Source organism: Mandrillus leucophaeus, unplaced genomic scaffold (genome assembly GCF_000951045.1).
Source record: "Mandrillus leucophaeus isolate KB7577 unplaced genomic scaffold, Mleu.le_1.0 Scaffold568, whole genome shotgun sequence".
NCBI classification, from domain to species: Eukaryota; Metazoa; Chordata; class Mammalia; order Primates; family Cercopithecidae; genus Mandrillus; species Mandrillus leucophaeus.
Genome location: NW_012106119.1, coordinates 756,882 through 771,008, shown reverse-complemented (window position 1 = coordinate 771,008; position 14,127 = coordinate 756,882). Strand labels below are relative to the sequence as shown.

The 14,127-nt window shown below is 40.8% G+C and overlaps 1 protein-coding gene across 2 annotated transcripts in view; it reads left to right on the top strand.

The window, feature by feature from the left end:
• Window positions 1-8,559, top strand: part of MFAP5 (microfibrillar associated protein 5) — a 33,015-nt gene extending 24,456 nt beyond the window's left edge. The window contains exons 7-10 of one of the 2 annotated variants that reach the window (XM_011998332.1): window positions 308-343; window positions 3,921-4,008; window positions 4,933-5,006; window positions 6,307-8,558. In XM_011998332.1, the coding sequence (XP_011853722.1) occupies window positions 308-343; window positions 3,921-4,008; window positions 4,933-5,006; window positions 6,307-6,419 (311 nt within the window). In that variant the 3' untranslated portion in view covers window positions 6,420-8,558. Of the gene's footprint in view, window positions 1-307; window positions 344-3,920; window positions 4,009-4,932; window positions 5,007-6,306 lie in introns of both variants that reach the window. The other variant, XM_011998333.1, reaches the window with a different exon arrangement.
• Window positions 8,560-14,127: the final 5,568 nt, after the last annotated feature.

Genomic DNA, 14,127 nt, shown 5'->3' with positions numbered 1-14,127 from the left:
TTTTTAGTAGAGAAGGGGTTTCCCTATATTCACCAGGCTGGTCTTGAACTCCTGACCTCAAGTGATCCACCTGCCTCAGCCTCCCAAAATTCTGAGATTATAGGTGTGAGCCACTGCAAGCCACCCAGGACTAATATTCTTTAAACAAATTATAATTATTTCCATTAATTCTATTCCCTTATACATAAAACACAAAGCCAGACATAGTCTTCCTCTTGCCACAGTATCTCCATTCTCCCTTTTCTTACTCTGCCTTGCATTTGCAATTTGAAGCCCTCCTCATACCTGCTGTTTTGTGCCTTTTCAGTTTTGGCTGATATTGCACCTTCCACAGATGACTTGGGTGAGTTCAGATCTGGGATCCCTGGGCCATCAGAGCCATTCTAGGTTTTCCCCAGAGCCCATTCTGGATGGTGTGCAATTGCGGAAGGATCCTAAATAGACAGGATGACAGTTTATGGAGCACATATTTCCAGTAGCTCAATTCAAATTAATGACATTGTTGAACACCCAATGAACAGGAACTGTGCTAATCTTTCTCTCAAAATTTCAAGACTTGATGGGTAAAGGCAAGACAAAAGTATAAACACGTTTTGGAGGATAAAGGGTAGAAGGAGCAATGCTTCGACTGAATTTTTTTTTTTTGAGACGCAGTCTTGCACTTGTCGCCCAGGCTGCAGTGCAATGGCATGATCTCGGCTCACTGCAACCTCCGCCTCCTGGGTTCAAGTGATTCTCCTGCCTCACACCCTAGTAGCTGGAATTATAGGCACCCACCACCATGCCTGGCTAATTTTTTGTAGTTTTAGTAGAGATGGGGTTTCGCCATGTTGGCCAGCAGGTCTTGAATTTCTGACCTCAGGTGATCCTCCTGCCTCAGCCTCCCAAAGTGCTGGGATTACAGGTGGCTAGATTATTTTTTAACAAGACACAGGAGTTCTTGACTAGGTTCAGTGCGGGGGGTGAGAAAAGGCTTTTTCTGGAGGGCACATTTGACTAAGCTGCTTCCTGAAAGACAAGTAGAAGTGAACTAAGTTAATAGAAGAGGAAAGAGCTTTTAGATAAGGAAAACAATACAAATCAAAAGGTGTAGGGTGGACAGGAAAACCAACCAGAGAGACATTCATTTAAGGTAAGATTATAATTAGATTTGTGCATTGGAAGGATCACACCCCACCTCCAAACCCCCTACTGTATTCCCAGGGCAGTTGTGGAAAACTGATTTGACCGTGATCTATCGCCTGGAACTGGGAAAACCAGTGGGGCCACTGTTGCAGTGTTCCCAATAAAAGATGCTGGCCTGAATCAAGGTAGAGATAGTGAGAATTAAATGATGTGAGCTATAAGGGAGAGGGGATTGTTGAGATGACATCCAGTTTTCTTTTTCTTTTTTTCTCGCTCTGTCACCCAGGCTAGAGTGTGGTAGTGCGATCTCGGTTTATTGCAACCTCCACCTCCCAGGTTCAAGTGATTCTCCTGCCTCAGCCTCCCTAGTAGCTGGGATTACAGGTGCCCACAACCACGCCTGGCTAATTTTTTTGTATTTTTAGTGGAGACGGGGTTTCACCATGTTGGCCAGGCTGGTCTCGAACTCCTGACATCAGATGATCCACCCACCTTCGCCTGCCAAAGTGCTGGGATTACAGGCATGAGCCACCACGCTCAACCATGACATCCAGTTTTCTAGATGTGGCTGTTGGGTGGATAGTGGTCTCAGTCACTGAAGAACAACTAGAATTAGTGAAGGGAAAGATAATTAAGTCAGTTTGAGATACATTGAATGTGAAAGATCTTTGAAATATTCAAGAACTCTTCCATAAAAAGGCAGTTGGATTTATAGGTCTGGAGCTTAGGGCAGAGATGAGATTGGAAATATAGGCTTGGAAATTATCAGCATATAGACCTGCATTGAAACCATGGGATAGATGAGATCTCATAACACAGGTCCTAGTATTCTATTTGCAACACTTCCAGTGACATTTTCTCTGGTAACTCCCTTGACTAGTCTATTCATCTAACCCCTTGACTTATTCTTTATTCTGTGAATAAGGCCCACGTTAAATTTGCCCCTAGTTTAGGATGACCCTCATTCTTTTTTTATTTTTATTATATTATTGTTTTTTTGAGATGGAGTCTCCCTCTGCCACCTAGGCTGGAGTGCAATGGTACAAACTTGGCTCACTGCAGCCTCTGCCTCCCAGGTTCAAGCGATTCTCCTGCCTCAGCCTCCTGAGTAGCTGGGATTATAGGTGCACATCACCACACCCGACTAATTTTTGTATTTTTAGTAGAGAAGGGGTTTCACCATGTTGGCCAGGCTGGTCTCGAACTCCTGACCTCAAATGATCTATCTGCCTCAGCCTCCCAAAGTGCTGGGATTACAGGTATGAGCCATTGTGCCCAGCCGACCCTCATTATTCTTTGCCCAACAACTTTTATCAAAATAATTTATGATGATGTGTCTAATCTACAGAAAATAAATTTTCCCTTTAAGGAAGAGCTTATACAGGATAATAATCTTTTCTCTACTTAGCTCTAGGAAGAAGCTCCTCTAAGCATATAACTCTTTGCCTTGTGTTCCTACTAAATTTGCTTCTTGTCAACAATACAGAGATATTCACAACACAATGAATTTCTCAACTCTTTAGGAAGGAAAGGAGAAAGGAAAAAAACCCCATCCTACTTCCTAATCTCTTCAATTTTGTGGAGCAAATCAGCTCAATGAAAGTTTTCTTTTAGAAGTTGCTAAGAGTTATTAATTCATTTGCTCCCTATTTATGGGCACTCCAAGCAGGTCCTAAGTGAGGCAGCGTGGCAGTTACAGAGGTAGTAACTTCTAGAATTGGTAATAATGGAATAAAATTTCTGCCTTTCAGCCTCCCTTGGTGAAAAAAATACCACTGCAGGTATGATTGTTGCTTGCATGTCTTCTTTCTTCCTGTGGATTCTTTACCTCCTTGTTCTTTGGAGGTTACTTGGCACATCTTCTAGTTTACTTTCAATTATTTCTCAGAGTATTAGTGTTCTTCACTCCCTTACTCCTTTTTTTAAAAAAAATGAGCGCCCGTCATAAAAGTCATGGGGAAAGAATGGAACGAATATTACATGGTCCCCAAATGGCCCTCTCCCTAAAGTACCTTGCACTTTACATGGTGGTTAGTGGATTAGGAAGTGACGTCAATTTAATTTCGAGGACTCCATATTACCATAGAGGTCATGGTTAAAATTGTGTTTCCTAATGTACTGATAATTCTGATATATAGCTAGGGTTGAAAACTACTGGAACAGAGAAATAGCAACCTGCCTAAGTAATCTTATTTTTTTCAGAATGGGATTATCAGCATTTCTATTTTATTTTATTTTATTTTACTTTATTTTGTTTTGCTTTGTTTTATTCTATTTCTTCTGAGTTGGAGTCTTACTCTGTCACTCCAGGCTGGAGTGCAGTGGCATGATCTTGGCTCACTGCAACCTCTGCCTCCCAGGTTCAAGCGACTCTCCCACCTCAGCCTCCCAAGTAGCTGAGATTACAGGCGCCCACCACGACTCCTGGCTAATTTTTGTATTTTTAGTAGAGATGGGGTTTCACTGTGTTAGCCAGGATGGTCTCGATCTCCTGACCTCGTGATCCACCCGCCTTGACCTCCCAAAGTGCTGGGATTACAGGCGTGAGCCAATGCGCCTGGCCTATTTTATCCACTTCTAGTTCCAAGTAGAGAAGCACCAAAACTTCATTTAGTCAATTCCCTCTTGCTGTGTTTTTGGTGAGCAGGAAGGATGTAGCCCAATTTATAATGATTCTCTGCAGAGATTACTCTGTATTTTTTTTCCTACTTTATCTATTCTTCCCAATTCCTTTAATACTTTGTTTATGCTACTTTTATTTGGACCTCTTTATTTTTTGTGTTGGGCTTCTTCAGAGTGCTGGGATGAGAAATTTACTTGCACAAGGCTCTACTCTGTGCATCGGCCGGTTAAACAATGCATTCATCAGTTATGCTTCACCAGGTAAGGGATCCCAGAATGCCCAAAAAGCATCTTCTATGGTAGTGTTTTTGTGTTGGTAACTAATGAGTACCCACTATGGAATTGCAACCTTTGATGGGGGTCCAAGTTTTTAGCACAACCCTCCTAGCTATTTCTGAATGTACCAACTAGAACCTGAAGTCTGGGCTGAGGTATACAAAGAATAGGCAGAGTAATAGAACTTAGAAGGGAAATGAAGGCGAGGGCTGGAGGAAGGAGGGTCATGAGGGAAACACTGGCATACTCAATTTATTACCTGATAGAAGGAGGCTGAAGAAAATGGCCCAGCTCTAAGGTAGAAAATAGTGGGGAGGAACATTAAGCCTGACCCTAGGTAGACTGTGCAAAGTATCATGAAGAAGAATAATTAAAACAATGGCCTTTGCAACAACTTGGATGGAACTGGAGGCCATTATTCTAAATGAAGTAACTAAACAATGAAAAACCAAATGTTGTATGTTCTCACTTATAAGTGGGAGCTAAGCTATGAGGAGGCAAAAGCATAAGAATGATATAATGGACTTTGGGGACTCAGGGGAAAGCGTGGGAGAGGAATGAGGGATAAAGGCTACATATTGGGCAGAGTGTACACTGCTTGGGTGATGGGTGCACCAAAATCTCAGAAATCACCACTAAAGAACTTATCCATGTAACCAAAAACCACCTGTACACCAAAAACTATTGAAATAAAATTTAAAAAATAGAAGAGTAATTAATACCATTCCCTCCCCTATTTTCCAGTGGGGGGGCAAAAGTCTGAAATACTTACGGAAATCCAGTTGGGGAAGAGCAGATAGGGAAAGTGGGGAATACAAGAGTCGAAGAGGCGTCCCAGACCCAGGTTAGTTCTCCTCTCAAGGCTTTCTTCCATCTCCTTCCTTGCCTATGACATTGGGACGTCTGCAGTTTACGACGTATGTACATCGTCAACAAGGAGATCTGCTCTCGTCTTGTCTGTAAGGAACACGAAGCTATGAAAGGTAAGATGATGTCTGGATGTTTAATGGAGAGAAGCAGTTATGAGAGGGATAAATAGGGACATGATATTACTATATCCAAAGTCTGGTATTGGGGGAGGGCTTTAGGCTACCCCCTTAGATTCCATCAGTTCCTGCTGGAAGTGATCTCAAATAAACACTCTATGTAAAGCAGTATGCTTGATATACAAACACAACCCTAAGAAAAGTACCCCTAGATCCCTTTTCTACTAGATTGTGACCCCACAGTGTCTCCTATTTGGAGAGCTTTCTGACACTCTGGCTATTTTAAAGATTATTCACTGGGGTTCTAGGGAAAATTTCAAGTCAGCCATTACAGATAATAGACTCTGCTAGTCTGCAGCCCTGATCATAACTAAAAATAAAACATACACACACACATGCGCTAATTTGGAGACAGTAAGGTTTGGATAGGACCTATAAATAAAAAAATAGATAGGACATTTAGAAATCAGCTACGTTATAAATAGTTCACCAATTCCAGGAACAATATAAATTTCGTACTGTAACACTTCAGGTAGAAGGAGGTAGAAAGAAGTTATAGGACCAATTACAAGGGCCCAAAATGTGTGGTTATAGACCATACATGGTGGGAACAAACATACTCTCACCTTCCCCATGGCCAGCCCCGAGTGATGGCTGTGGTTGGTGAAAACACCACAGACAAAGCCATTTCTGACTCAGCAGCGCGCTTTGTGCTGAGTTCCTGAGTAAGAGCTGTAGTTAACTTCGCAGAAGGAAACTTGCTCTGTGCCCGCATTGGCTCTGTGCAGGCCACCTGCAAGGGAAGCACCTTGAGATTGAGGATGAGTATTTGGGACTCTAGGCACTTTCAAATATCTCAGGGGACTTACTAAAGTTAGCTGTTTGCCCATAGTAAGCACATAAATGTATACTGAATGATTGGACCTCATTTTTCTATTTAATAGATCCATGATTAGAAGAATTGGCAGCTGGATATATAAAGGAAACTAACATTTACTGGTCACCTGTGCTAGGTACTTTGCATACATGATTTCATTTTAATACTCAGAAATATACTGTTGAGGTAGGTATTTTAATACTCATTTTACAGAAAGGGATAGTGAGGTTTATAAAATTTAAGAAACTTTCTAGGAAGTGGCAAATAACTAGAGTAAGTGGCAGAGCTAGTTAAAACCCAGATCTTTTTCTCTCCAACCTTTTCGCTACACCACACTGCAAAGTCTTCTCTATCCATTAAAACGAGAGTCTTTGTTATCTTCCTGCATTCTCTTCTCATGATGTTCTGCTTCTCTTCTAGATGAACTTTGCCGTCAGATGGCTGGTCTGCCCCCTAGGAGACTCCGTCGCTCCAATTACTTCCGACTTCCTCCCTGTGAAAATGTGGATTTGCAGAGACCTAATGGTCTGTGATCATCGAAAAAGAGGAAAGAAGAAAAAATATGTGGGTGAGAGGAAGGAGGATCTCCTTCTTCTCCAACCATTGACAGCTAACCCTTAGACAGTATTTCTTAAACCAATCCTTTTGCAATGTCCAGCTTTTACCCCCACTGTCTAATTTTTCACCCAAACTGATAACATTTATCTCATTTTTTAGCACTTAAAATACAAAGTCTATATGATTGCATAATTTTGCTGCTTCTCAATATCATAGACACAGTGAATAGATGATGACTATATGGCTTATATACAAACATTCTATGTACAATTTCAAGGGAGACTAAACTTTAGGCTAGTAATCTTTACTATTGAATCTGTCTGATATAGATCTTAGGGTTGTTGAAGAAGCTATCCTTGTCTATTTGGGCTAACCATAGAACTTCATTTATTTTCCTCACAAGAGTTTCCTAGACCAACTCCCCATCATTCACATGTTCCTCTTTACTCTTTAACTATTTTGCTGGCTTGCCCGAAAATTTGCCTGCCAAGTCTTCCTTATAAGATACATCATGGTAACTTTTGTAGTCCTGTAAGATTCTGCAACACAGTCAAGAATTACACAATTCTACTAGCAATACATAAGGACCCAAAAAGTCTTCTGCTAAGCTCAGAGGCTGGGGCTAAAGCATGAGGACTATGCCAGGTATAGAACTTGGACTCATAATTCCCTATCCAATTTTTCATGCAGTTGTCCAGTCGGGAAGTAAGGTTGGAAAGTAAGTCTCATTTACTGATTCGTTTATGGGTAGACTGGGGTTAACCCACCACCACAAAGCAAATTAGAGAGCTTAATGTGAAACCATACCATTGGTTGGCATTTCCTTGAGTTGCTACTTCATTCATCCTCCCAACTTACCAGTGCACGGTAGAAGTATTGTGCACATAGCTTTTGGAATATCCTGACTGGGGCCTAAGAAGGGCATTCAGACTTGAATTTTAATAGGCAGACAGAAAGTTTGCCTAATAGTTAATATGAAAGAGTGAAAGAAACACAATATTCAGACAACCCACATTCTTATCCTGGCTCTAGCAGTAACCGTGTAGCCTTGGATGAGTCATTTTCCTTCATTAGGTCCTGGTTTAATTTCCTCATCTTTAAAATGAGAAGGTTAAATTTATCTTAGTTCTGCCAGGCACAGTGGCTCATGCCTGTAATCCCAGCATTTTGGGAAGCTGAGGCGGGTGGATCACTTGAGGTCAGGAATTTGAGACCAGTCTGGCCAATATGGTGAAACCCCATCTCTACTAAAAATACAAAAATTAGCTAAGCATGGTGGCACGTGCCTGTAATCCCAGCTACTCGGGAGGCTGAGGCAGGAGAATCAATTGAACCTGGGAGGTGGAGGTTGCAGTGAGCCAAGATGGAGCCATTGCACTCTAGCCTGGCTGACAAGAGTAAAAGTCCATCTTAAGAAATATATATGTATTATATATATCCTTAGTTCTAAGATTTCCTTTAATTCTATGATTCTCTGGATTTAAATGCTTTATTCATATTTCTTGAAGCTTAGACAAAGTCTACTTTACAGCAACCATATCTGTTTTATCCTGGTGAGGATAGCAGTCCATAATGGAATAGAACAAAATCCCATTATAACAATTGACAAATTATATATCATGAATCCTTCTGTCTGAATAACTCAATAACTTTCTATAAAAGCCAATGGAATTCAAATAGGAGCTAGGAGACAAGTAACATAAGACAGTGGAGGTTGTATTCCTTTTATATTGCTGAGAAAACTAGTTAAATGATCAGATTCTTGCTCTTAAGAAATATTTAGTTTAATGGGATCTGTACAACTGATTAAAAAGAAATGCTATGAAAAGCCCCAAAGCATATAATCTCTATTCCTTATAGTCTCTAGGATTAAATGTACTCATTTAGACAGACGTATTAAATGCATGTTTTAGCCACTTCAGAGAAGCCTCATAGGCACAGAGTTTCCAAGATTCATTTTAAGAATATCTTCGTGAACTTGACCCTCCTACTCCACATTGCAACATTTCCATCAGACAGCATTTCAATTCCAGTATTATGTATATTGCAAATTAAACATTTTAAAATATTTTTTTCCAATTTGTTTCTCAAAATAAAATGTCTTTTGTTCTGGTTCTTTTTCTCTTTTATGTTTACAAAAAAGGCCTGAATTTATGAACTTTTATTCCACTTTTAAAAATGTGTATCAGCCGGGTGTGGTGGCTCATGCCTGTAATCCCAGCACTTTGGGAGGCTGAGGTGGGTGGATCACCTGAGGTCAGGAGTTCGAGACCAGCCTGCCTAACATGGTGAAACCCCGTCTCTACTAAAAATACAAAAATTAGTCAGGCATGGTGGCGGGTGCCTGTAATCCCAGTTACTTGGGACACTGAGGCAGGAGAATTGCTTGAACCTGGGAGTGGAGGTTGCAGTGAGCTGAGATTATGTCACTGTACTCCAGCCTGGGTGACAGAGCAAGACTGTCTCAAAAAAAAAAAAAAAAAAAAAATATATATATATATATATATATCACAATATTGTTCACATGTCTCTTTTCTGCTATCCTCTATTCTTTCCTTCACTCCATAACTTTACCATCAGTTCCCCAACACTCCAAATGTATTTATACTCCTCCCCATGTGGTCCCCTTTTTCTTTTCTGTCCCCTGCAAGTCTGACAGTCTTGCTCAGTGAAGTTTCATGCTGTATTCACTTCTCTTCTACATGATCAAATTTCTGTATGTTGCCATTTCTCATTGTTCTTATGTTCTCTACACTTTTAAACTCTTCTTACTATGTAAAACAAATTTGTAATCTGCTTTCCATGCTTTCTTTCCACATCCTTACAAAGTCTTATTTCCCCCTCTGACTTTCCCCTGAGAAAGGTCCCAGATCAAATTTCAGGTGGTTGTTTTCAGTCCCAGCTACTTCCCTCCCTCCCCTCCCCTCTGGCGGAAATTCCATTACCCCCCTTAGTTGTGGTTGTTGTTTACCCCTATCCCATCTCAGGTCCCTGATAATCTTGTTTCCAAGAATTAGGAAAGCTTTTACTCGCTGTCTTTTCTTTTTTTAAAGAAGATTCAGGGTCGGGTGCGGTAGCTCACGCCTGTAATCCCAGTACTTTGGGAGGCCGAGGCATTAGGGAGTACCTGCCTTAGAGGTGGTTCTGTGAATTAACAAGATTATGTGTTCAAAGGTTTACTAAGACTATTAAGTATATAATAAGACTATAGGGTTTTTTTTTTTTTTTTTCTACTTAAGCTGATTGGTTTCTCTTAAACTGTTCTTGAGTAGGTTGGCTTTTCCATTCTTTTGCTTGTAACAAAAGTGGATCACCTGAGGTCAGGAGTTCGAGACCAGCCTGGCCAACATGATAAAACCCTGTCTCTAAGAAAGATACAAAAAAATTACCCAGGCATGGTGGCAGGTGCCTGTAATCCCAGCTACTCGGGGGGCTGAGGCAAGAGAATCGCTTGAACCAGGGAGTTGGAGGTTGCAGTGAGCCAAAATCGTGGTACTGCACTCCAGCCTGGGCACCAACAGTGAAACTCCGTCTCAAAGAATAAAAGAAGATTCAGAAGAAAGTTTTTCCTCATTAAGGTGTTAATATGTTTTTTTCCTGGTGAGCCCAAACGACAACCTTGCTAAGCAATGGCTTTCAATGAAAAGCCATTTTTTAAACCAAAATAATGGATCTTTAATATTAGAATTAAGGAATTTGGTAAAAATATCGTTAGATATTGAATGCCCTCCTGGTATCCTGAACAGATAGCAGCCTCATCTACCCATTCATAAAGATTCACTTTTATTTTCCCTTCTCTAATTGAGTTGATTCTATTCTGAGGCTTTTTCCATATTCCGTGCTTATCATTCAAGAAAATTCTCCTTTCTCCTCAAATGAACGCATTATGGAAATTCGAGTGTGTCTTCTACTCAGTAAATACAGTTCTATGCACACTTTTTCTCAGTATTGTTTTGACTGATGGCAGCGAGTGCAAACCGCAGCTGGCTTCCCAACTTCTGAGTCTTACTTTGATGACATACACAGCAGCATATGTTGCTTGACACAAGCTCCTCCCCTCTCCGCTTCAGGGTACTTGTGGCCAAAGTTAGATGTGTAGCCAACCACTTTACACCTGGTGAGAAGGCACAAGCAACCTCTAAGATCCCTCTTCCTTTTGTACTGAAGCAGCTACAACACAGTGAAGAAGGAAAGGAATCCTAAAAGAAGTGGCAACAAAGATGGAAGAGCACCTGACCACGGGATAGCCAGATGAGAGAGTGACAACAGGCTGACACCAGGGTGGGGGAGCAGGAAGCTAAAAGACGGAAATTGCAAAATTCCAAATTCAAAACGAATTTGAGAAGAAGTGGGGAAGGGGTCCTGGGGCATCTGGAAACTTCGGGTAAAACAGGAAGACATCAGGAGCACAGTGGAGGAGAGGCAGGGGTTGTCTTTGTAGCTTTGTCAGCGCAGGGAGGCCTTGATTAAAAAAGCAATACTCTGATAAAAACGGAAGCCCTTGTATCTTTGAGCATTTTCACCAACCAAACATCAGGGAAAGTGACTTGTTAAGACTGTGGTAAGGAGAGGAACAGGTGGCCACAGTTTTGTTTTCTTTCTTTCTTTCTTTCTTTCTTTTTTTCTCTAAAAACCAGTCAAGCAGACCCAGAAACAGCAGTCAGACGACAAATTCTGGGCAGAACCCAAGATGGAAAAAGCAAATGTTTATAAAAATAGAGGTGCAGAGCCCACAGCTTCCTGTTGACAAATCGACCTTCACTCTACCTCAAACCCTCATTTTTTTTTTAATAGCTGATAATGATTTTGTGTTATTTTTCAACTTGTCCAATCACTTAGAGTAAGGTTCTAGTTTATTCCTAACCCTTGGGTCTTGCAGTGCTTTTCTCTGCCTCTGGTATTTTCCCCTTTCCTCTCCCTTTTCCTTTCTCCTATGTGCTTACCTGGCTGTACATCTGTGCTGTGTAGCTTTATGGAGTGTTTGCTTAAATTTATGTAACAATCCATAGGGATTCAAGATGATCTCATAAATTTGTGGGAGATTCACCTTGTCTTCCCTCCTCCACCAAACAAACAAACAAAAACCCCGAACCAAACCAGAATAGTTAAATTTTGAGCAAGTATAAGGAAATTCATTTTCTGGAAAATAATCTGTATTATACTGAAGAGATTGATGGATGTTAAGGTATCAACTGCATCATCGTATACCATTTCCTAATATGTGCTTCTGTCCCAAATGATCAAACACAAGGAGTTATAATGAATGGTAATGAGAATTGTACACAAAAACATTTCTTCCATTTGTATAAAATTACCTCTATAAATCCATCTATTCTTGAAAATGGATGAGATTTTAGAGGAAAGGAGAATGAAGTGGTAGTAACACAAATAAGCAGGTCAGGCGCGGTGGCTCACACCTATAATCCCAGCACTTTGTTTGGGAGGCCGAGGCAGGAAGATCACCTGAGGTCAGAAGTTGGAGACCAGCCTGGCCAACATGGGGAAACCCCATTTCTACTAAAAACACAAAAATTAGCTGGATGTAGTGGCCTGCGCCTGTAGTCCCAGTTACTAGGGAGGCTAAGGCAGGAGAATCACTTGAACCTGGGAGGCAGAGGTTGTATGTAATGAGCCAAGATCTCAGGCCACTGCACTCCAGTCTGGGCAACAGAAAAAAAAAAAAAAATACAGATAAGCTTATGAAAATGTGTAACATTAACATAAAAATCAATACATGTTGAAAACAAAAATGACTTCAAATACTTATATAAAATAATAAATGATAGCTCCTTAATTGGTTATTAAGAGAAACTGGTTTGCCGGAAGTTAATTTATAACTTGAGAAAGTCAAACAATTGTGGTCATTTATGTTGCCACTATCTGACAAAGACTGAGATAGAAAGATCTGACATAATGTAATAATTCATAATTAAAGTACAAGTACTCACAAGAATGCCAATATATTCTAATGAGATAGGGTAGGAATAATTTATCTCTTGTCATGTAGAAACAAAAAAAATTATTACATCATTGATATATGGGACATCTAGATCCCCAAATCAACATGGTTCTAGGTACAATAAAAGCAACACTTACATCATCCTGTTCATTTTAATTTCAAATACTAGGTATTTGTTTCAGTGCCAGTCCAGACTTGGTACTCACTAGTGGTGTGATGTTAAGCAAGTAACTTCTCAACTGTAAACTGGTGGCAATATATCTGCCTTAGGGGTGGTTCTGTGAATTAACAAGATTATGTGTTCAAAGGTTTAGTAAGAATGTTAAATATATAATAAGACTATAGGGTTTTTTTTCTACTTTTTTTTGAGACTGAGTCTTGCTCTGTCCCCCAGGCCGGAGTGCAGTGGTGCAATCTCGGCTCACTGAAAGCTCCGCCTCCCGGGTTCACGCCATTCTCCTGCCTCAGCCTCCCAAGTAGCTGGAAATACAGGCGCCCCGCCACCTCGCCCAGCTAATTGTTTTGTATTTTTAGTAGAGATGGGGTTGCACTGTGTTAGCCAGGATGGTCTCGATCTCCTGATCTCGTGATCCGCCTGCTGGGATTACAGGCGTGAGCCACTACGCCCGGCCTTTTTTCTACTTAAAGCTGATTGGCTTCTCTTAAACTGTTCTTGAGTAGGTTGGCTTTTCCATTCTTTCCCTTGTAACAAAATGACATGAACCTTGTTGGATAGTCAATGAGTAGGAAACTTGCAAAAAATGTGCAATACCACAAATACTAGTTTCTCTACTGTTTAAAGTGTGTTTAAATTTACCTTTTTTTTTTTTCTCATACAGATGGGGGTCTGGCTATGTTGCCCAGACTGGTCTTGAACTCCCAGTCTCAAGTGATTCTCCCACCTTGGCCTCCCAAAGTGTTGAGATCACAAGCATGAGCCATTGTTCCTGGTCCTAATTTAAATTTAATTACAAATTATTTTTTGGCCAGATTAGGTAGCTCACATCTATAATCCCAATGCTTTGTGGGAGACCAAGGCAGGAGTTCAAGACTAGCCTGAGAAACACAGCAAGACTGTCTCTACAAAAAATTAAAATACTAGCCAGGCATGGTAGCTGCCCCTGTAGTCCTAGCTACTGTGGATGCTGAGGCAGGAGGATTGCTTGAGCCCACAAGGCCGAGGTTACAGTGAGCTATGATGGTACCACTGTACAACAGCCTGGGTGACAGATTGAGATCCTGTCTGTAAAACAATTTTTTAAAAGTAAAACTTTTTTAAAAGTGGAATTAATCCAAATTTGGTATTTGGAACTCTGGGATTTGGTATTTGGAACTCCCACCATGAACAGATAAACAGTAAGTCTAGTGACTTTGGGAATCTAATTTGTTTCTCTTTCAGTAGATTGTATTTTTTATTCCAGGTTTTCTAAGGTGTAGCGTCCCAAACAAACCTTTGGCAAGCAAGTAAACTACTCCTTTGTCTTGGAGTCTTCCTTTTGCGACTGAATGAACTTTTGGAACTTTTAGAAGTTTGGTATTTGGAACTCAAACCATTGTTATGGTTTGAATGTTTGTCCCCTCCCAAACTCATGTTGAGTTTTAATTGATGTGGGGTCTTTAAGAGGTGATTAGGGGTCGGGCATGCTGTAATCCCAGCACTTTGGGAGGCTGAGGCTGGTGGATAACCTGAGGTCAGGAGTTCGAGACCAATCTGGTCAACATGG